The 21,691-nt window shown below is 42.8% G+C and overlaps 2 protein-coding genes across 3 annotated transcripts in view; one reads left to right on the top strand and one right to left on the bottom strand.

Annotated features, from left to right (window-relative positions):
- Nucleotides 1-21,691, bottom strand: part of myl6 (myosin, light chain 6, alkali, smooth muscle and non-muscle) — a 207,088-nt gene that overhangs the window by 82,034 nt on the left and 103,363 nt on the right. The gene's annotated exons all lie outside the window — the stretch shown is intronic.
- LOC117371035 (adenosine receptor A1-like) lies at nt 859-21,490 on the top strand. Of its 2 annotated transcripts, XM_055222102.1 has the most exons (4): nt 859-1,422; nt 18,807-18,936; nt 18,994-19,143; nt 21,074-21,490. In XM_055222102.1, the coding sequence occupies exons 1-4, from the start codon at nt 1,079-1,081 to the stop codon at nt 21,449-21,451; spliced, it is 1,002 nt and encodes a 333-aa protein (XP_055078077.1). In that variant the 5' UTR covers nt 859-1,078; the 3' UTR covers nt 21,452-21,490. The 2 variants fall into 2 exon arrangements, with proteins under 2 accessions (XP_055078077.1, XP_033822516.1); XM_033966625.2 differs by having other exon boundaries at nt 18,807-19,143.

Raw genomic sequence — 21,691 nt, 5'->3', positions numbered from 1 at the left:
AAGAGGAGGTATTAAACAGGAGGTACAACAGAGGGGGTATTAAAGAGAGGGTATTAAAGAGAGGGCATTAAAGAGGAGGTATTAAAGAGGAGGTATTAAACAGGAGGTACAACAGAGGGGGTATTAAAGAGAGGGTATTAAAGAGGAAGTATTACAGGGGGTATTAAAGAGAGGGTATTAAAGAGAGGGCATTAAAGAGGAGGTATTAAACAGGAGGTACTACAGAGGGGGTATTAAAGAGGAAGTATTATGAGGGTATTAAAGAGAGGGGTATTAAACAGGAGGTACTACAGAGGGGGTATTAAAGAGAGGGTATTAAAGAGGAAGTATTACAGGGGGTATTAAAGAGGAGGTATTAAAGAGGGGGTATTAAAGAGGACATATTAAAGAGGTGGTATAATGCAAAATCAATGTACCATGTTATAACTCTGTTCCCTCATCAAAAACATGTCTGAAGAGGTTTTAGATGTCATCCATGCATGTTTGAATAATCTAGAGATCTCTCCCGGGCCCTATTCAAACCCTCCTTACCGTTAGCTATACGATTTTGGACAAGGCTCCACCCACAAGTCTACATCACCCATGCTCCACACGACAATTCTCCATAAATATACAAAGACATGATGCAAAACTGTACACAGCAACTTATAACGCCTGCTGTGCAAAGAGGAGGCGCGTGACGTTATTCACTAAACCAGTTTCTCCTTCGGTTTCATTTGGATACGAAGGGCGCTCGTGTGAGTCATCCAACCCCTCCAACCCCTCTGTCTATCCCTCTCTCACCGGGTTGACTGGACTCGCCTCTCTCCCTCCTTTCTCTCTCTTCTCTTTTCCTCTCCTCTCCTGCGCTCGGGACACTGGACACATCCACCTTCACCAACATGCGCACCACGTTTTACGCACGGGACATATCGCTTCTTCACACCGCTCCGTGAAACATGACAAGTCTGGGGCTGGATCTTTACCAGTTTAAAGTCGCAACACGGACTATCACGAACACGTCTGCACGGTTTGGTTCCATTCCGGCTCAGAGGCACCTCCAGAACAGACGCTGCGCCAGTCCGCCGGGTCCGCAACCATGTCGTCCGGACTCATGCCCTCATCCAGGTCCCTGTACATCATCATGGAGGTGGTCATCGCCGTGTCCTCGGTCGTGGGGAACGTCATGGTGGTGTGGGCCGTGCGTATTAACCGCTCGCTGAGGGACACCACGTTTTGCTTCATCGTGTCACTCGCGCTGGCTGACATCGCCGTGGGAGCGCTCGTGATCCCGCTCGCCATCACCATCAGCATCGGGCTCCAGACGCACTTCTACAGCTGTCTGCTGTTCGCGTGCGCCGTGCTCGTGCTCACGCAGAGCTCCATCCTCGCGCTGCTCGCCATCGCCGTGGACCGGTACCTGCGCGTGAAGATCCCGATGAGGTAGGCCCAAAGGTGAATCACACGCGCACTTTTATCCGCTTTGGTTTGGTTTGGTTTTACGCACAGCTCCAGGTCTGGGCCGCGGAGGATCCGGGACGCAGCGAGGGGACGCTTTAAAGACGCACTTTGGAACTTTTCTGGTGAAAGGTTCCCAATGAGATGTTATTGTTTTGACTAGAATGTTTCACAGTGTTGCATTATAACTATGTATTTCCATGAAGAAAATCAGGTACAAGACCTTTAAAGTAAGAGAAGTAGCAGAAGTAGCAAAAGCACTAGTACTAATAGTAGTGGCAGTAGTAGTTTTTGCAGTTATAATATCAGTAGTTGTTGTAGTTATAGTAGTAGTTGTTGTAGTTATAGTAGTAGTAGCAGTAGTAGTTATAGTTATAGTAGTTGTTGTAGTTATAGTAGTAGTGGCAGAAGTCATCACATTTCTTTAAGTAACACCATTTGAAGTTATAATACTAAGAGCATAGCAAACGACGAAGTTAAATCTGTCAACTGGACAAATCGTTGTAGGAGTGAAGATGTTTTAACTAAACAGCTGCTCCATAAGAGGATGTACCAACACCGACGGGAGAGCTCCTCTGGACCCCAGTCCGCTGTGCATCTCCATCTCAAAGCCACTAACCACTCCTTTGAAGATAGTGAAGTTCAGATCTTAGCCAGAGAAAAGAAATGGTTTGAGAGAGGAGTTAAAGAAGCTATTTTTGTTAGGAAAGAAAACCCTTCCTTAAACAGAAATGGGGGCCTGAGACATAATCTCTCCCCCATCTACAACTCCATCCTCAGACCAATGAGGACAATAGCAGGGTCGTTAAGGGCTGAATAGGGTAGTTTCAGCTGAAACAGGAAACAAAAGCTGTTTACAGTTTCAGTGTGGTTAGCCCATCCCCTCAGATAGATTTAAGGCAGTGGCCACCAGCATTCTGACCAGAACTGAAGAAGCGGCTTGGATGAGCAGCAAAACGTCTTCACTCCTACAACAATTTGTGCAGTTGACAGATTTAACTTTGTTGTTTGCTATGGATCAGACCTGGACGACTGAGGGTCTAGACAGACAGTACTAACAGCAGAAAATGTGTATGCAGTATGAAGCATTCCCACTAGAATGTTCCACAGTATGGCATTTGGGGCATTAGACGTATCTATCTCCACCAAGACGAGCAGGTCATGTGAAGTCACCAGGTCAAGTTACAAGTTTTCAAGGTACTTTTGAGCAGTTAAAACACCCCTAAACGCAACATCTTCACGCTGACAACAGAGCCATGCTAGAAAAGTTACACACTAAGCTTTTAAGGTTTATTCATCATTTATTTAAAAATGACTTAAGTTATCAGATCAGTTTTACAACAAATGAGTGTTCTGGGTCTCAGGTTTCGTTAAGTGCCCAAGGACACAACAGAAATGTGAACTGGCCCAGTTAACTTATGGTTTGTGGGGCTGTGCTTTACCACTGAGCCACTGTGTCAATGCGTTAGGCCTGAATATGTTTATAATGATGTGTCTGTATCTTTCACAAGTATAAGACACATAGACTAGTATACACCCATGGACCACTATGAACCTACTGGACACTGAGGGATTACACAGATATAAGACACATGGGAATAGAAAACAAAGCCTTACCATTTAATTTGGAACAGCACAGTACATTGTCTGAAGAAAGAGTGTTTTTTATCATTGTGGTATAGGTATCGAGTATCAAGTCTATTCCTGAGTATGAAAATTCAGTTTGAAATTTTAGTATCGTGACAACACTGACTTCAAAGCAGACCAGGAGCAAGTCGGGACAGAGTTACCATCTATGTGTCACCTCTTTTTAAACTATTGCAAAAACGTAAAGCTCCTGTATGACACAAAACTGACTCTTGTCGCTTAAAGTCCTGTTCTAACACTGTTATCTCCTCAAAAACAGATTGTGATGTCATGAAGTGGTAGTTTTCAAGTTTTCAAGTTCAACAGCTCCTTTTACTTTTAGTTCAGAAGAGTCTGGCAATTCCTGGGCTGAAATGATCCAAATGATTCTAGTGAAGGTGTGTGGAGTTTAAAAACACAGTGGAGCACTTCCTGTATTACCACATGATGACATCACAAGGTGGAACAGAGTGTTTTAAGTTTGAGAGAAGAACTCAGCCTAAATATTCAGGGTTTGTGTGTTAAACATGCGTAAGAAAAACAAAACACAACTCCAGGTCTGTTTGTGATGAGCACACATTAGAGCAGAGGTCAGAGGTCAGATGATGTGATGTGGGCCTTTAAGACTAAACAAACGTGTCGCTACAAAATGAAAATCTGACTCAAGAGTTCATGTCAGTTCCTGTTATTTCCCTTGAACTCAGAGGTATGAACACGGTTTCAGCACCTACGTTCGGATCAGAGCCAGAGCGTTCCGTCTTATCAGGAGCAGGAATGTTAAGTGACAGACGCATCAGAAAAGGTCACAGACTATTACAGGCGCTCTACCTGATTTAAAAAAAAACATGAAAAACTAGTTCATTTTAAACAGTTTGCTGTGGTCCAAAGTTACTCCTCACTTACCTTATGCAGTTATCCTGATTTTCGAGTAATTTAATGTTTTATAATTAGATGCAGACAGAGCACAGAGGACTTATTTTGACCTCCAGAGCTGCTTATCCAATAGATCTGCACCGGGACAAGATTTATTTGACTCAAAACAAAGGAAAACATTGGGTACAGGGCCTTTAAAGAAGGAAAAGTCACAGTAGTAGTAATAGTAGTAGTAAAAGTAGTGGTATTAGTAAAAGTAGTAGTATCAGTAGTAGAAGTTGTAGTAGTTATTGTAGTTAGTTAGAATATTTATTTCAAACCTGCACGTATAATTCACACAGTAACATAACAGTACAGACACAAACATGCACACGGTTTGAAAAAGACATGAAGCAAAGTTTATACAAATATCCAGCTCCCCCCATCACAGAACAGACACAACACTGACGTCACGCTCTCTGACCCTTCACCCCCTTCTCCTGACCTCACACTGAGGGCCTCACTCTCCAGGTATTTCCTCATTATTTCTCTTTTAAATATGTTTTAAAGTGAACCGTACTCCTCTTTGATTGTTCAGTGAAGCTGTTCCACAGACTCTTCGCTCTGAGACACATGGATTTTAAAGTAGTTTGACTGATATAACACTTGTACGTCTGTAGTTCTGATGAGCATCTCTTGAAACAGATCATGTACATGAGCTGGAGGAGAGAGAACAGATGCCCTGAATATTATTGGAGCCGTCTTAAATTCGGCAGTTCAAGTTATTCTGTAAAACTCTTTGAATTACTTCGTGTACGTGTTGTGCTGTACAAATATACATGGTCTTGTCGACTTTGTTGGATGTATTTAATGGACCCTGTGTGCTGTCCTAATGGCTCTGTTTTGCAGTGAAATCAAGGGCAGAAAATGAGTCTTACAGCAGTTTCCCCACACTTAAATACAGTCATTTAAATAAGACAGAACACATTCATGAGTAAAAGTATGAGTCTGCTTCAGGAAATGACTTGATCTTTTCATCTCTCCACATTAACTAAACCAGTGACTTATGTGAGGTTTCATCTTTAACTCACAAAAATACATCTTGTTAAGCTCTTTCAATACAGGTGACAGAAAGGATTATTTGAACTTGTATTTGAGTTTTTCACTTGCCCAATAACATGAGTTTTGTTTATTATTTTTATTTTTTAAAAACAATGATAATTTATGTTTATCAAACCATTTTTTTTAACTTATTTATTTCCATAGTTAATTGAGCCAAAAGCTTCTTCAATACATCCCCTGAATATGAACATATATTAGTATCATCTTCAAAAAGTACACATTTCATTATCTTAGATATTTGACATATTTCATTAATGTACATTATGAATAATGTAGGCCCCAATATGGAACCTTGAGGTACCCCACACATTATATCACTAAACCCTGATTTGTGTTGCTTAATCTATTGTAGAGCTATTGTTTATTTGTTTGTTTTTAAAGCAGCAGCAGCAGTAGTAGTAGTAGTAGTAGCAGCAGCAGTAGTACCAGTAATAGTAGTAGTAGTAGCAGCAGTAATAGTAGTAGTAGTAGTCAACTAATGGCAGAAGTATTTGTAGTTCTTTTAGTAACAGCATTTGAAGTTATGATATTAAGAGTTTAGCAAATGTCTAAGTAGTATGAAGCATGTAGTAGCAGCAGTAGTAGCAATAGTAGTATCAGTAGTAGTAGTAGCAGCAGTAGTAGCAGTAGGAGTAGCAATAGTAGTAGTAGTAGCAGCAGCAGTAGCAGTAATAGTAGTAGTAACAGCAGTAGTAGCAGTAATAGTAATAGTAGTAGTAGCAGCAGTAGCAGTAGTAGCAGCAGCTGTAGCAGTAGTAGTAGTAGCAGCTGTAGCAGTAGTAGTAGTAGCAGCAGTAGCAGTAGTAGTAGTAGCAGCAGTAGCAGTAGCAGGAGTAGGAGCAGTAACTGTAGGAACCAATGACAAAAGTTGTTGTAGTTCTTGTATGTGCATACAGTATGGAGGATTGTAAGTTCTAAACCTCATAACACAGACACCAGACACATGTTGTCATCTGTTGCATAAGACTTTTAGGGTTTGGTGGTTTTTGGAGGAAGTTGCTCATCGTTTGGTCTGAAATGTGCCGTTGTTTTACAGATTAGCTCCAAATAGTTTGAAGGTGACAGACTCAGGGTGAGATCCAGGGTGAGATCCAGTGTTTCTGTGGTAAATACTTTGGCCTGAGTGTGGATGAGTGGACATTGCCTCACAATGGGACTGCACTATTACGTAATATCTGACCGTTCCAATCACTTTGGACCAGAGACATGAAAAAGGCTCAAGGTCACGCAGCATTCTTACAAAGTACAAAGAGATTCTTTCATTTTCAGAAAGTGTTTGTTAAAACTTAATATCAGAGGTGGTAGAGTAGCCAATAAACTGGACTCAGGGGCAAATCTGAAGCCAAGTTTCATATTTGGAATTCCGACTGTGAGTATCATAGCAACCAAAGAGCCAATCCAGAGCAAGGCTATTGAAGGTAACACCCCTTCGCTTAGCAACGCTGTCAAACAAACCTGTTGCTAATGCTAGCAGGAGCAACCCTGTGGAAAGAAGGCACCTGGTTTGTCTGTTATTAATGTTCATATCTTGATTTACAGACACAATAGTGAAATAAAAACCCCAGGATCATGTAGAGAGGGTTAATACAAACATTTAAGACCAAAAGAATAACATTACTTCAAAATAATATTACTCAAGTAGAAGTACAAAGTAGTGGTACAAGTAAAAGTAAAAAGTTTTTTGGGAAAAGTACTATTCAGGTAAAAGTAGCTTGCAGAGAAACTGTAACTCTGTCTCTCTTTCTCTCACCCCCATCTCTCCCCTTTCTCCCTCCTTCTCTCTCTCTTCTCCATCTAACCATCACTCTTTCCCTCCTCTATCTCTCTTTCTTCCCTCATCTCTCCCCTTTCTCCTTCCATCTCTCCCCTTTTTCCCTCCATCCCTCTTTCCCTCCTCTATCTCTCTTTCTTCTCTCATCTCTCCCCTTTTTCCCTCCATCCCTCTTTCCCTCCTCTATCTCTCTTTCTTCTCTCATCTCTCCCCTTTCTCCCTCCATCCCTCTTTCCCTCCTCTATCTCTCTTTCTTCTCTCATCTCTCCCCTTTCTCCCTCCTTCTCTCGCTCCATCTCCTCTCCATCCCACATCACTCTTTCCCTCCTCTGTCTCTTTTTCTCTCACCCCATCTCTCCTGTTTCACCCCTTCCTCTCTCACTCTTCATCCCTCCATCACTCTTTCCCTCCTCTGTCTAGCTTTCTCTCACCCCCATCTCTCCCCTTTCTCCCTCCATCACTCTTTCCCTCCACTATCCCCTTTCTCCCCCCTTCTCTCTCTCTCCTCTCCATCTCTCCATCACTCTTCTCCTTCTCTATCTCTCTCTCAGCCCCATCTCTCCCCTTTCTCCCTCCTTCTCTCTCTCCTCTCCATCTCTCCCCTTTCTCCCTCCTTCTCTCTCTCCTCCCCATCTCTCCCCTTTCTCCCTCCTTCTCTCTCTTTCTCCTCTCCCTCACTGTCCCCTCCCTTTCTCCATCGCTCTTTCCCTCCCCTCTCTCTCCCTTCATCTCTTCCTCTTTCTCTTCCTTCATCTCTTCCTCTTTCCCTCCCCTCTCTCTCTCTCCCTTCATCTCTTCCTTCTCTCTCTCCCTTCATCTCTTCCTCTTTCCCTCCCCTGTCTCTCCCTTCATCTCTTCCTCTTTCTCTTCCTTCTTTCTCTCCCTTCATCTCTTCCTCTTTCCCTCCCCTCTCTCTCACCCTTCATCTCTTCCTCTTTCCCTCCCCTCTCTCTCCCTTCATCTCTTCCTCTTTCTCTTCCTTCTCTCTCTCCCTTCATCTCTTCCTCTTTCCCTCCCCTCTCTCTCTCCCTTCATCTCTTCCTCTTTCCCTCCCCTCTCTCTCTCCCTTCATCTCTTCCTCTTTCCCTCCCCTCTCTCTCCCTTCATCTCTTCCTCTTTCTCTTCCTTCTCTCTCTCCCTTCATCTCTTCCTCTTTCCCTTCCCCTCTCTCTCTCCCTTCATCTCTTCCTCTTTCTCTTCCTTCTCTTGCAGTGAAATTAGTTACAAAATGTGATATTGTCAAAGAGCCACAAAAATGAGCCAAACTGAATCGTGTCTGAAGGAGCCACAAACACAAACGTTCAAATCTCCAGACTCACAGAGGGAAGAGGAACACGACTTTTACTCGAGTAAGAATACTGTTACTCTGTGCTATATATTACTTGAATAAGAGTACTGTTACTTCAATAAGAAATATTACTAAAGTAGGAGTAAAAGTATTCAGCTAGAAAAATACAATCTGGACAGTACATTTTCGTTAAAAGTTACTCAGTTAAATGTAACAGAGTAAATGTACCTGAGTAAATGTACCTGAGTAAATGTAACAGAGTAAATGTAACAGAGTAAATGTACCTGAGTAAATGTAACACAGTAAATGTACCTGACTAAATGTACCTGAGTAAATGTACCAGAGTAAATGTAACAGAGTAAATGTACCTGACTAAATGCGCCTGAGTAAATGTAACAGAGTAAATGTAACAGAGTAAATGTAGCTGAGTAAATGTAACAGAGTAAATGTAACAGAGTAAATGTACCTGACTAAATGTACCTGAGTAAATGTAACAGAGTAAATGTAACAGAGTAAATGTAACAGAGTAAATGTACCTGAGTAAATGTAACACAGTAAATGTACCTGACTAAATGTACCTGAGTAAATGTACCAGAGTAAATGTAACAGAGTAAATGTACCTGACTAAATGCGCCTGAGTAAATGTAACAGAGTAAATGTAACAGAGTAAATGTACCTGAGTAAATGTAGCTGAGTAAATGTAACAGAGTAAATGTACCTGAGTAAATGTAACAGAGTAAATGTAACAGAGTAAATGCACCTGAGTAAATGTAACAGAGTAAATGTACCTGAGTAAAAGTACCTGAGTAAATGTAACAGAGTAAATGTAACAGAGTAAATGTACCTGAGTAAAAGTAACAGAGTAAATGCAACAGAGTAAATGTAACAGAGTAAATGTAACAGAGTAAATGTACCTGACTAAATGCGCCTGAGTAAATGTAGCTGAGTAAATGTAACAGAGTAAATGTAACAGAGTAAATGTACCTGAGTAAATGTAACAGAGTAAATGTACCTGACTAAATGCGCCTGAGTAAATGTAACAGAGTAAATGTAACAGAGTAAATGTACCTGAGTAAATGTAGCTGAGTAAATGTAACAGAGTAAATGTAACAGAGTAAATGTACCTGACTAAATGCGCCTGAGTAAATGTAACAGAGTAAATGTACCTGAGTAAATGTAACAGAGTAAATGTAACAGAGTAAATGTAACAGAGTAAATGCACCTGAGTAAATGTAACAGAGTAAATGTACCTGAGTAAAAGTAACAGAGTAAATGCAACAGAGTAAATGCAACAGAGTAAATGTACCTGAGTAAATGTAACAGAGTAAATGTAACAGAGTAAATGTAACAGAGTAAATGTACCTGAGTAAAAGTAACAGAGTAAATGCAACAGAGTAAATGCAACAGAGTAAATGCACCTGAGTAAAAGTAACAGAGTAAATGCAACAGAGTAAATGTAACAGAGTAAATGTACCTGACTAAATGCGCCTGAGTAAATGTAGCTGAGTAAATGTAACAGAGTAAATGTAACAGAGTAAATGTACCTGAGTAAATGTAACAGAGTAAATGTACCTGACTAAATGCGCCTGAGTAAATGTAACAGAGTAAATGTAACAGAGTAAATGTACCAGAGTAAATGTAACAGAGTAAATGTAACAGAGTAAATGTAACAGAGTAAATGTAACAGAGTAAATGTACCTGAGTAAATGTAACAGAGTAAATGTAACAGAGTAAATGTACCTGAGTAAATGTAACAGAGTAAATGTAACAGAGTAAATGTACCTGAGTAAATGTAACAGAGTAAATGTAACAGAGTAAATGTACCTGAGTAAATGTAACAGAGTAAATGTAACAGAGTAAATGTACCTGAGTAAATGTAACAGAGTAAATGTACCTGAGTACTACCCTCCTCTGTTTGTCCCGTCAGTTTAGTTTTAATTTCAAATCCAAAATTCTAAAAACATTTGAGATTTTTGTGACAAATAAAAGTTTAAATCCAAAAAATATTTTAGGAAAAACCAAATAAAAAAAGTTGAAATAAATGAACCTCGTCATAAACTCGTCAGACTCGTGTTATTTTCAGAAATATAATCCTGTCTGTGCTCAGTGATGTGCTCCTCCCTCACCCTCCTCTTCTTTCTCTCTTTCCCTTCATCCCTTCCTCCATCTCTCTTCCTTTCCCACGCCAGTCTCTCTTTCTCACTTACTCCCCCTTTTCCCCCATCCTTTCTCTCTTCTTCTTTTCACATCTCCTCCTGCTCTCTGTCTCTTACTCACTCTACCTCTATCGCCATCTCCCTCACTCTCTCTCTCCACCTTATTCACCTCTCCCTCGCTCCCTCTCTGCTCTCCCTCTTTCTCTCACCCCTCCACCCTCTCTTTCTCTCTCCAGTCACTCTCTCTCCCTCAAGTTTCTTCCCCCCTTCTCCTCCCTCTCTTCCTCCTCCTCCCTTTTTCTCTCTCTTACTTTAACCTTACCCCCCTCTTTCTCTTTCTCTCTCTCTATGTCTCCCTCACTTTTAACCTTGATATGATTTGCTGAGTGGTAGTAGTAGTAGTAGTAGTAGTAGTAGTAGTTGTAGTACCCCTTCCTTTCCTTTATCCATCCCTCTATGTATCTCTTAGGTCGTTTTCACACCTAATAGTCCAGTAGACTCGGTTCTATTCGGGACCAAAATTGAAACACTGTTAACATTTTCCACTGGAGCGGTTTGCTTTCACACTGCTTTTTGTCAAACGAACCAAACCTTTTGAGAAGCTTGTCTAATCCTTCACATGTAGTGGCGCTGTACCAAAAACCATGGAAGGAAACGAGACAAAAAACCATGAAGAAGAAACGCCGTATTTATGTATTGTTGACGAAGTTTTTTTTACTTTTGTCCGACACTGCGCTACAGTGCGGGGGAATCCTACTGCTTTCATTTTTTCACTTACTAATTTATAAACCTCGTTGTTTTTGTGCGTGGTCACGAGTAACTGACGTATATTTTCATCAGACCATATTTCTATGAGGGCTTTTACCTCCTCTTCACTCCACGTCTGACCACGAGCCATTTCTCCGCTCCGCTAGCTTTGCACCCGTGTTTGTTTTGGTTTTATTTACCCAGAATGCTCTGCATGTAATCCACTTCCTGTCTTTGGAGCGGCCTGTGGTCCGCTTGGCGTTCACATATGCATTCGAACCGTACCAGAGTTCACTTCAACCGGACCAAGACCTAGGTTTTTTGGCGGACCAGAGTTCGCTTTTTTGGACCGTATCAGAGTTCGATTGTGCATTCACACCTGAACAAACGAACCGGACTTTGTGGCCAAAAGAACTAGAGTTCGATTAAAGCGTACTAACCAGTGCTAGTGTGAATACGACCTTACTTTAACCTCTGTCTCTCCGTCCTCCCTCCCTCCTTCCCTCCCTCTTCTTTCTTCCTCCTAATCTATCCCACTCTCCTCCTCTCCCTTTCCTTCCCTAATTCTCTCTTCCTCCTCCTACGGCCTCCCTCCTTCCCCCTCTCCTCCCTGATTGTTTTCCTGACTCCTGTTGCTAGTTACTCCTCCTCTTCTCTCCCTCCTCCTCCTCCTACTCTTCCCTCTCCTCCTCCTCCCTGATTGTTTTCCTGACTCCTGTTGCTAGCTACTCCTCCTCTTCTCTCCCTCCTCCTCCTCTTCTATCCCTCCTCCTCCTCCTCCTCCTCTTCCCTCTCCTCCTCCTCCCTGATTGTTTTCCTGACTCCTGTTGCTAGCTACTCCTCCTCTTCTCTCCCTCCTCCTCCTCTTCTATCCCTCCTCCTCCTCCTCCTCTTCCCTCTCCTCCTCCTCCCTGATTGTTTTCCTGACTCCTGTTGCTAGTTACTCCTCCTCTTCTCTCCCTCCTCCACTTCTCTCCCTCCTCCTCCTCTTCTCTCCCTCCTCCTCCTCCTCCTCCTCCTCCTCTTCCCTCTCCTCCTCCTCCTCCCTCTCCTCCTCCTCCCTGATTGTTGTTGTTTCTAGTTTCTGTTGCAGTCGTTTCACACATTTCTAGAGACACTTGGGGCTCATATTCCTGTGTCGTTGAAATGATTTGTGCTGAAAATTGCAAAAATAAAACACAGAGTGAAAGTGTAGAGAGCGGAGGGTAAAAGGAGGTATGAGTGATCTGTATGCAGACAGGGGCCCGATACACAGGGGCCCGATACACAGGGGCCCGATACACAGGGGCCTGACTCAGATTCAGACTGGCTCGTGTCTGCTTGGAATGTGGTTATTGAAATACAGGACAAAGCTCTGGACCTGCTTCGTTTTATACCTTTGGGGGATGAATACTTGAGTTTAGATAAAAAATACTGTTCTGCTCCAATTCAAATACTTTTCTGAATACTTTGAATACTTTAAAACTGAGCTGTGGGGCCAGACCAGAAACTGTATAAAGAAGTTTAGTGAGTGAGTGTGACGTCACCCACAGTGTTTGGGTCCAGCCAAATGAAGCTCATCGAGGCTGGAGCAGTTATAACGGCTAATTTGGAGTAGAGTTCTACATTTGGAATTCCGACCGCGAGTATCATAGCAACCAAAAAGCCAATCCGGAGCAAGGCTGTTGAAGGTAACGCCCCTTCTCTTAGCAACACTGTCAGTCAAACCTGTTGCTAAACTTAGCTGGAGCGACCCAGGGAAAGAAGGCGCCTGATTTGTGTGAAAGTGGTGGTGCAGACTAGTTCTCTGGTAAAGGTGCTGCTGATTCGTTCTGTGGGGGAGGTGGAGGTGCTGCTGACTTGTTCTATGGGTGAGGTGGCGGTGCTGCTGACTCGTTCTATGGGTGAGGTGGCGGTGCTGCTGGAGATGGTGTTGCTGCTGACTCGTTCTCTGGGGAGGTGGTGGTGTTGCTGACTGGTTTCATGGGGGAGGTGGAGGTGCTGTTGACTTGTTCACTAGGGGAGGTGGCGGTGCCGCTGACTCGTTCTCTGGGGGAGGTGGAGGTGCTGCTGACTCGTTCTATGGGGAGGTGGAGGTGCTGCTGACTCGTTCTATGGGGGAGGTGGAGGTGCTGCTGACTCGTTCTATGGGGGAGGTGGCGGTGCTGCTGACTCGTTCTATGGGTGAGGTGGCGGTGCTGCTGACTCGTTCTATGGGTGAGGTGGCGGTGCTGCTGGAGATGGTGTTGCTGCTGACTCGTTCTCTGGGGAGGTGGAGGTGTTGCTGACTGGTTTCATGGGGGAGGTGGAGGTGCTGTTGACTTGTTCACTAGGGGAGGTGGCAGTGTTGCTGACTCGTTTCATGGGGGAGGTGGAGGTGCTGCTGACTTGTTCGCTAGGAGAGGTGGTGGTGTTGCTGCTGACTCGCTGCTGACTCGTTCTATGGGGAGGTGGTGGTGTTGCTGACTGGTTTCATGGGGGAGGTGGAGGTGCTGCTGACTCGTTCTATGGGGGAGGTGGTGTTGCTGCTGACTCGTTCTCTGGGGAGGTGGTGTTGCTGCTGACTCGTTCTCTGGGGAGGTGGTGGTGTTGCTGACTGGTTTCATGGGGGAGGTGGAGGTGCTGCTGTCTCGTTCTACGGGGAAGGACTTGACTACGATGAATCTTTATATTATAGAGTAAAAAAAGATAATTAAAAGTCTCTGTACCTGATTTTTACCGTTTAAAAAACACGAAAAAAAGAAGTAGCTCATTTTAAACAGTTTGCAATGGTCCAAAGTTCAGTTTATACCAGAATTTAGAGGCAAAACTTATTTGAAATTCTCAGTTGAAATGAATCCGATTCCAGCTCAACCAGAAATACCTCCACAAAGAAAGTCGAATCGAGTTACTCAGAGTTAGTATTCTGCATGTAGTTTCATTTTATATATTCATAATAACTCCCCAACCGCGTCTGCGTGAGATACTGAGGAGGAGGGAGAGGGACAAATTGCTTTTTCTTTAAGACAGACCTGTTATAATTAAACTTCATAATTAAACCAAGTCACTTCTCGTGTTATATAAACCACCGTCTGAAAATGCAAATGTTAATGGAGCATAAAGTAGTCCAGCACCAGCCACATCACAGCTCTGTATCACTACGCTGAAAACAATACAAGGCCTTAATACCCCATAGAAGTCAAATATCCCCTCTTTAATACCCCATAGAAGTAAATACCCCCTCTTTATTACCCCATAGAAGTAAATACCCCCTCTTTAATACCCCATAGACGTAAATACCCCCTCTTTAATACCCCATAGAAGTAAATACCCCCTCTTTATTACCCCATAGACGTAAATACCCCCTCTTTAATACCCCATAGACGTAAATACCCCCTCTTTAATACCCCATAGATGTAAGTACCCCCTCTTTAATACCCCATAGAAGTAAATACCCCCTCTTTAATACCCCACAGATGTAAATACCCCCTCTTTAATACCCCATAGATGTAAATACCCCCTCTTTAATACCCCATAGACGTAAATACCCCCTCTTTAATACCCCATAGAAGTAAATACCCCCTCTTTATTACCCCATAGACGTAAATACCCCCTCTTTAATACCCCATAGACGTAAATACCCCCTCTTTAATACCCCATAGAAGTAAATACCCCCTCTTTAATACCCCATAGATGTAAATACCCCCCTTTAATACCCCATAGATGTAAATACCCCCTCTTTAATACCCCATAGACGTAAATACCCCCTCTTTAATACCCCATAGACGTAAATACCCCCTCTTTAATACCCCATAGACGTAAATACCCCCTCTTTAATACCCCATAGAAGTAAATACCCCCTCTTTAATACCCCATAGATGTAAATACCCCCCTTTAATACCCCATAGATGTAAATACCCCCTCTTTAATACCCCATAGACGTAAATACCCCCTCTTTAATACCCCATAGACGTAAATACCCCCTCTTTAATACCCCATAGATGTAAATACCCCCTCTTTAATACCCCATAGAAGTAAATACCCCCTCTTTAATACCCCATAGAAGTAAATACCCCCTCTTTATTACCCCATAGACGTAAATACCCCCTCTTTAATACCCCATAGACGTAAATACCCCCTCTTTAATACCCCATAGAAGTAAATACCCCCTCTTTAATACCCCATAGATGTAAATACCCCCCTTTAATACCCCATAGATGTAAATACCCCCTCTTTAATACCCCATAGACGTAAATACCCCCTCTTTAATACCCCATAGACGTAAATACCCCCTCTTTAATACCCCATAGATGTAAATACCCCCTCTTTAATACCCCATAGAAGTAAATACCCCCTCTTTAATACCCCATAGATGTAAATACCCCCCTTTAATACCCCATAGATGTAAATACCCCCTCTTTAATACCCCATAGACGTAAATACCCCCTCTTTAATACCCCATAGACGTAAATACCCCCTCTTTAATACCCCATAGATGTAAATACCCCCTCTTTAATACCCCATAGACGTAAATACCCCCTCTTTAATACCCCATAGATGTAAATACCCCCTCTTTAATACCCCATAGAAGTAAATACCCCCTCTTTAATACCCCATAGATGTAAATACCCCCCTTTAATACCCCATAGATGTAAATACCCCCTCTTTAATACCCCATAGACGTAAATACCCCCCTCTTTAATACCCCATAGACGTAAATACCCCCTCTTTAATACCCCATAGACGTAAATACCCCTCTTTAATACAGACGTTATTCTCTCTGGAGGGAGCTTGGTTGTTATTACCTCCTTTTTATACTTTGTGTGTTATTAGTGTGAAATAGTCACTCTAATCCCGCTAAACAGGGGTGAAAGGTCAAACGTTTCTGCCAGACCCATAGTTTAAACACAAACACAAAACAGACAGACATTCGTAAAAGTCTGAGATTCGACTGATCTGTAGAACATATTTAAACAAACTCAAATGTTTATTTCCAACAAAAACATTTATAGCCGTGTCTCATCTGCCTCTCCACATGTTTGTTTGACACAGCTGCTGCATCGTCAGCCGAGGATTTAGAGAAACTCAAAACAGAAACAAGCAAACTAAATAGAGCTGAATACTGCCTCCACTCAGCTCCAGTCAAATGAAGCTCATCGAGGCTAACGGTTATAGCGGCTAATTTAGAGCCCAGTTTCATATTTGGAATTCAATCTAGCAAGAAACCTGGAGTTGATGAAGCAGGAAGTGCACCCATGATCACTTCCTGTTTGGAACACGACGGCTAACAGGTTAGCTATGTCCATTTATATAAACAGTCTGTGATCAAAACCCATCTGGAGTTGCAGTGTACCTGATTTTTACCATCTTAAAAACATGTAAAAAACAGAAGTAGTACATTTTAAACAATTTGCAGTGAACCAAAGTTACTCCTCACTAAATTTATGCATTCTGAACATCCTAATTACTCACCAAGAAGAGTTTATAAGCACTTTTCACAACACTAGCAGACCAGAGCGGAGTTTTATGTAAATATTGGTGTTGTATTTGAAATGATACATGGGCCATTTCATGAAGTATCTGCACACTGCTAACCTAAAACATAAATAAACAGCAACAACTAGCATGCTAACCTCGAATTTGCAATAAAATGCTTTTTAATTAGATGCAGACAGCACGCAGCAGACTTTTTGACCTCAACATCTGCTTAAACAACACATCTGTATAGGAGAAAGACACATTTTCTTCTAAAAAAAATCTGGTTTAGGTCCATTTCCGGCTCCAAACCACATGTTTTTACAAAGGATTGACTGTGGACGTCTCCATCATTTCAAATTATTATGTCAAGATTTAATTAAAGTTGTATTAATAGCTCAGCCCTGATATCTGTCTTTAATAATAGGGGTAAAAGCCTGATTGCAGATTCATTCATTGTATTGGAGCGCTGTGTAACAGGTTCTGGCTCCGCCCACCTCCCCGTCTGTGCTCGTCCTCATTATCGCACTAATGAGCTCACAATTACAACGTCCAGATGTCCTTGTTAGGTCTAATTGGGATTTGCATAATCTTAATTAGGCTTATTGAGGGTTATTTATTTGTTTAATTAATCGCCTAAAATGGGTTAGTTAGTCTATAAACCAGTGTTTCTCAAACTGTGGTCCACAAGCTCCTTCAGCCGGGACCCGGGCTGTTCTTCAGTTTGTGGTTTGAATTTATTTAATCCACTTTTTTGTTCTATTTTGGATGGTTTCTTGTTTAAAACTGCAGTGGGAATGATGTAGTCCACTTTTAGACCTGGTTTAGTCCTAGATCAGACCTGGAATAGACCTGCTATAGACCTGGTTTAGTCCTGCTGGTTTAGACCTGGTTTAGTCCTGGTTTAGACTTGGTTATAGACCTGGTTTAGTCCTGGTTTAGACCTGGTTTAGACCTGGTTTAGACCTGGTTTAGACCTGGTTTAGACCTGGTTTAGTCCTGGAATAGTCCTGGTTTAGACCTGGTTTAGACCTGGAATAGTCCTGGTTTAGACCTGGTTTAGACCTGGTTTAGACCTGGTTTAGTCCTAGATCAGACCTGGAATAGACCTGTTATAGACCTGGTTTAGTCCTGCTGGTTTAGACCTGGTTTAGTCCTGGTTTAGACTTGGTTATAGACCTGGTTTAGTCCTGGTTTAGACCTGGTTTAGACCTGGTTTAGACCTGGTTTAGACCTGGTTTAGACCTGGTTTAGACCTGGAATAGTCCTGGTTTAGACCTGGTTTAGACCTGGTTTAGTCCTGGTTTAGATCTGGTTTTGATCTGGTTTAGACCTGGTTTAGACCTGATGTAGTCCTACTTTAGACCCAGAATAGTCCTGTTATAGACCTGGTTTAGATCCGGTGGTACTGAGTGTACAGTTTGAGACTAGATTCACATGTGAGGTGTTTGGTGATCCGCTGGTCCCTCCTCAGCCTGTCTTATGAGTTTGTCTGCTCTGTCCCTGCCAAATAAATCTAATAAAAATATAAAAATACCCAGAGTCCTCGCTGAAGCATGAGCCTGGGTCTGTTCATTTTATCGACCCAAAGCCTGGACTTGCTCTGGTTCTCATAAACAGAAGGTTTAACAAAGCCCTGCTGCCCAAACCTGCTCTTTAAACTGTTGTGAGGAGGGTTAAAGGGGAGAGTCAGATCTGTGAGTCTGGACTCGTTTAAAATAAAGTTCCTATATTACAGAAAAAAGACTCTGAGGTTTAAGTCATGTTCTAATGCTGTTACCTCCTCAAAAACAGACCTGGAGTTGTGTTTTGTTTCATTCACACATGTTTGAGTAACATTTCATTATTAGTCTGTTTACATCTCCAAAGCTCAAAATGCTCTGTTCCACCTTGTGATGTCATGAAGTGATAGTAGTAATATGGGCTCTTTAAATTATGCAGTTTGCAACTGACAATGTGAATTATAAGGTTAAATGCAATTTGTTTGTCTTCTGGAGGACTAAAGGGCAGAGTGAGAGAGGAGGAGGGGTCTGGAGGTATAAAGGACAGTGTGATTGGTTTAACAGGTGTCCACACGTCAGACTCCACCCCCTGCAGCCAGGTGTTTGTATCAGAAACATCTGGCTGTAATCGGGACAGTCCAGTGTGATGTCACCAACTACTTGAAATTGCAATGACCACTAGGGGCAGCACACACTTAGATGTTTTGGAACACAAAGCTGCAAATGTACCTAGCTTGAACTAAAATGAGCAAATAATGTCTAGATAACACTGTTCAAACATATGTACACAGTTTAGTGCTAAAGAGGATCTAGAGTTTAGTTTCATTTTAACCTGTGTAATATTTTCTGACCTGTCGTCGTCCGCTCCACAGTTACAAGCGTGTAGTGACCGCTCGCCGTGCAGGGATCGCCGTTCTCCTGAGCTGGCTCGTGTCCTTCGTGGTGGGACTGACCCCGATGTTCGGCTGGAATAACCTCCATCAGCTCCAACAAAATGGCTCCCTCCTCTCACCCTCCGACATCTCCACGACCTCTGACCTCCCCGCCACCTCCCGTGACCTCGTGGTGACCTGCGAGTTCGAGACGGTCATCAGTATGGACTACATGGTGTACTTTAACTTCTTCGGCTGGGTCATGCTCCCCCTGCTGCTCATGCTGGGGATTTACGTGGAGATCTTTTACATGATTCACAGACAGCTCAACAAGAAGGTCAGACTTTAAACTGGATATTTCACTTTTTGGATCAAAGTTCAGATGTGAAGTAGTAATATTCAAATCAAATTGTAATTGTAAAAAAAGTTGAAGAGACAAACAAACAAAACCTTTAGTTAGCACTCTTACTTCCTAGCAAGAAGGTCATAGGTTCAACTCCCGTGTCTTTCTGTGCATTCTGTGTGGAGTTTACATGCTCTTCCCATGTGTGGGTGAATTTCTTCCGGTTCCTCCATTGATCCAAAACAGACATAACTGCCAGCTACTCCTGACAGGTTTAATTCAGCGGCACCACAGACTGTATAAAGAGTCAAATGAAGCTCATCGAGGCTAGTAAATTATAGCGGCTAATTTGGAGCAAAGTTCCATATTAGGAATTCCAACCCCGAGTATCATAGCAACAAAAGAGCCAATCCAGAGCGAGGCTGTTGAAGGTAACGCCCCTTCCCGCCCTGGAGCTGGTTTAGCAGGGAGCAGGCACTTAGTAATGCTGTCAATCACACCTGTTGCTAACGCTAGCAGGAGCGGCCTCGGGGAAAGAAGTCGCCTGATTTGTCTGTTATTAATGTTCATATCTTGATTTACAGACACAATAGTGAAATAAAACACCAGGATCATGTAGAGCGGGTTAATACAAACATTTAAGACCAAAACGACGAGTCTGACAGCAGCAGTTACAGAGAGAGGGGACACAGTTTTTCAATAGAAAGTGAATTGGAGCCAGAGTCCTTGGAGCCAGATGTGCGCCCATGATCACTTCCTGCTTGGAACACGGCGGCTAGTGGGTTAGCTATGTCCATTTATAAACACAGTGTATGAGTTGCACTGAAGGATGGGTCAAGTGAAGAATCCATTCACTTTAGAGAGGACAGATTATGCTGAATAGACTTTGATGAGCCACAGTATTTATTGTTTAATCCTGTATTCTTCTGCATTGGGGGATTGAGTGCTCAGAAAATGTGTGTTTCCACTTATCTGCCGACTTCTTTTGACTCTTATTCTTAACTCTGGGTCATACTTAAGTTGCGAAAATACGTTGGCATATTTCAACACTCAAAATCCGCAGCTCTGATGAAATGCAGCTGTGGAGAAGCAGTTCTGCATTTTTAACAGGAAGTCAGCAGTGCCTCACTGATCTTATGCATTCAGAACTTCCAAATTACTCACCATGATGAGTTCATAAGCACTCTTCACAAATTTCAGACTAGACCAGAGTGGAGTTTTACAGTCAAGGTAAAACTAACAACAACTAGCATTCTAACCACGCACTTCTCACTCCTGAGTGTGACGTCACCCACAGCGTTCAGCTCCAGTCAAATGAAGCTCATCGAGGCTAGAGCAGTTATAGCGGCTAATTTGGAGAGGCATTTTCATATTTGGAATTGCGACCGAGAGTATCATAGCAACCAACGAGCCAATACAGAGCGAGGCTGTTGAAGGTAATGCCCCTTTCTGCCCGCACCGCTGGTATAATAGGGAACGGGCGCTTAGCAACACTGTCAGTCAAACCAATCAACCCAGGAAAGACCTTGGGGAAAGAAGGCGTCTGATTTGTCTGTTATTAATGTTCATATCTTGATTTACAGACACAATAGTGAAATAAAAACCCCAGGATCATGTAGAGAGGGTTAATATGAACATTTAAGACCAAAATGACGAGTCTGACAGCAGCAGTTACAGAGAGAGGACACAGTTTTTACACAGAAAGTGAAATGGAACCGGAGTCAATGGAGCCGGAAGTGCACCCATGATCACTTCCTCTTTGGAACGTGGACGCTAGCAGGTTAGCTATGTCCATTTATATAAACAGTGTATGGTGCTAGGGCAAGATAAATTTTGCTCAAATGGAAAAAAAAGTCCGGTGCAGGTCCTTTATCCAAAATACACAAAAAATGCTAATACATCTCCTTTAACTCTCTTTCTCCAGGTGATGTCGAGTCACTCTGATCCACGGCGATACTTCGGTAAAGAGCTGAAACTGGCCAAATCCCTGGCTCTGGTTTTGTTTCTGTTCGCTGTGAGCTGGCTGCCCCTCCACATCCTCAACTGTATCACACTGTTCTGCCCGTCCTGCGACTCTCCCGCCGACCTCATCTACGTAGCCATCTTGCTAAGTCACGCTAACTCCGCAGTCAACCCCGTCGTCTACGCTTTCCGCATCAACAAGTTCAGAACGGCCTTCCGGAAGATCTGGCAACAGTACGTCCTGTGCTATGACCCTGTGGGGCGGCTCCCGCAGAGAGGGAGCCAGAGGAGCCGCAGAGAGACCCGGCTAAAGCAGAACGATGACGACGACGACGTGTGATGGTTAGCAACGTTAGCCACAAACTGCTTATGCCAATGGCTAATGGTAATATGGAACCATGGCGGCAAAGTTTAGATGAAGTATGATGATGGTCAACAAAGTTAGCCAAAAACTGCTTATGCTAACAGCTAATGCTAATATGGAACCAGGACGACAAAGTTTAGCTGATGTGTGATGATTAGCAACATTAGCCAAGAACTGTTTATGCTAATGGATAATGCTAATATGGAACTATGACGA

The sequence above is a fragment of the Periophthalmus magnuspinnatus genome, chromosome 5, assembly GCF_009829125.3.
Source record: "Periophthalmus magnuspinnatus isolate fPerMag1 chromosome 5, fPerMag1.2.pri, whole genome shotgun sequence".
In the NCBI taxonomy this organism is placed as follows: domain Eukaryota; kingdom Metazoa; phylum Chordata; class Actinopteri; order Gobiiformes; family Gobiidae; genus Periophthalmus; species Periophthalmus magnuspinnatus.
This window is presented reverse-complemented; position numbering and strand designations above follow the sequence as displayed.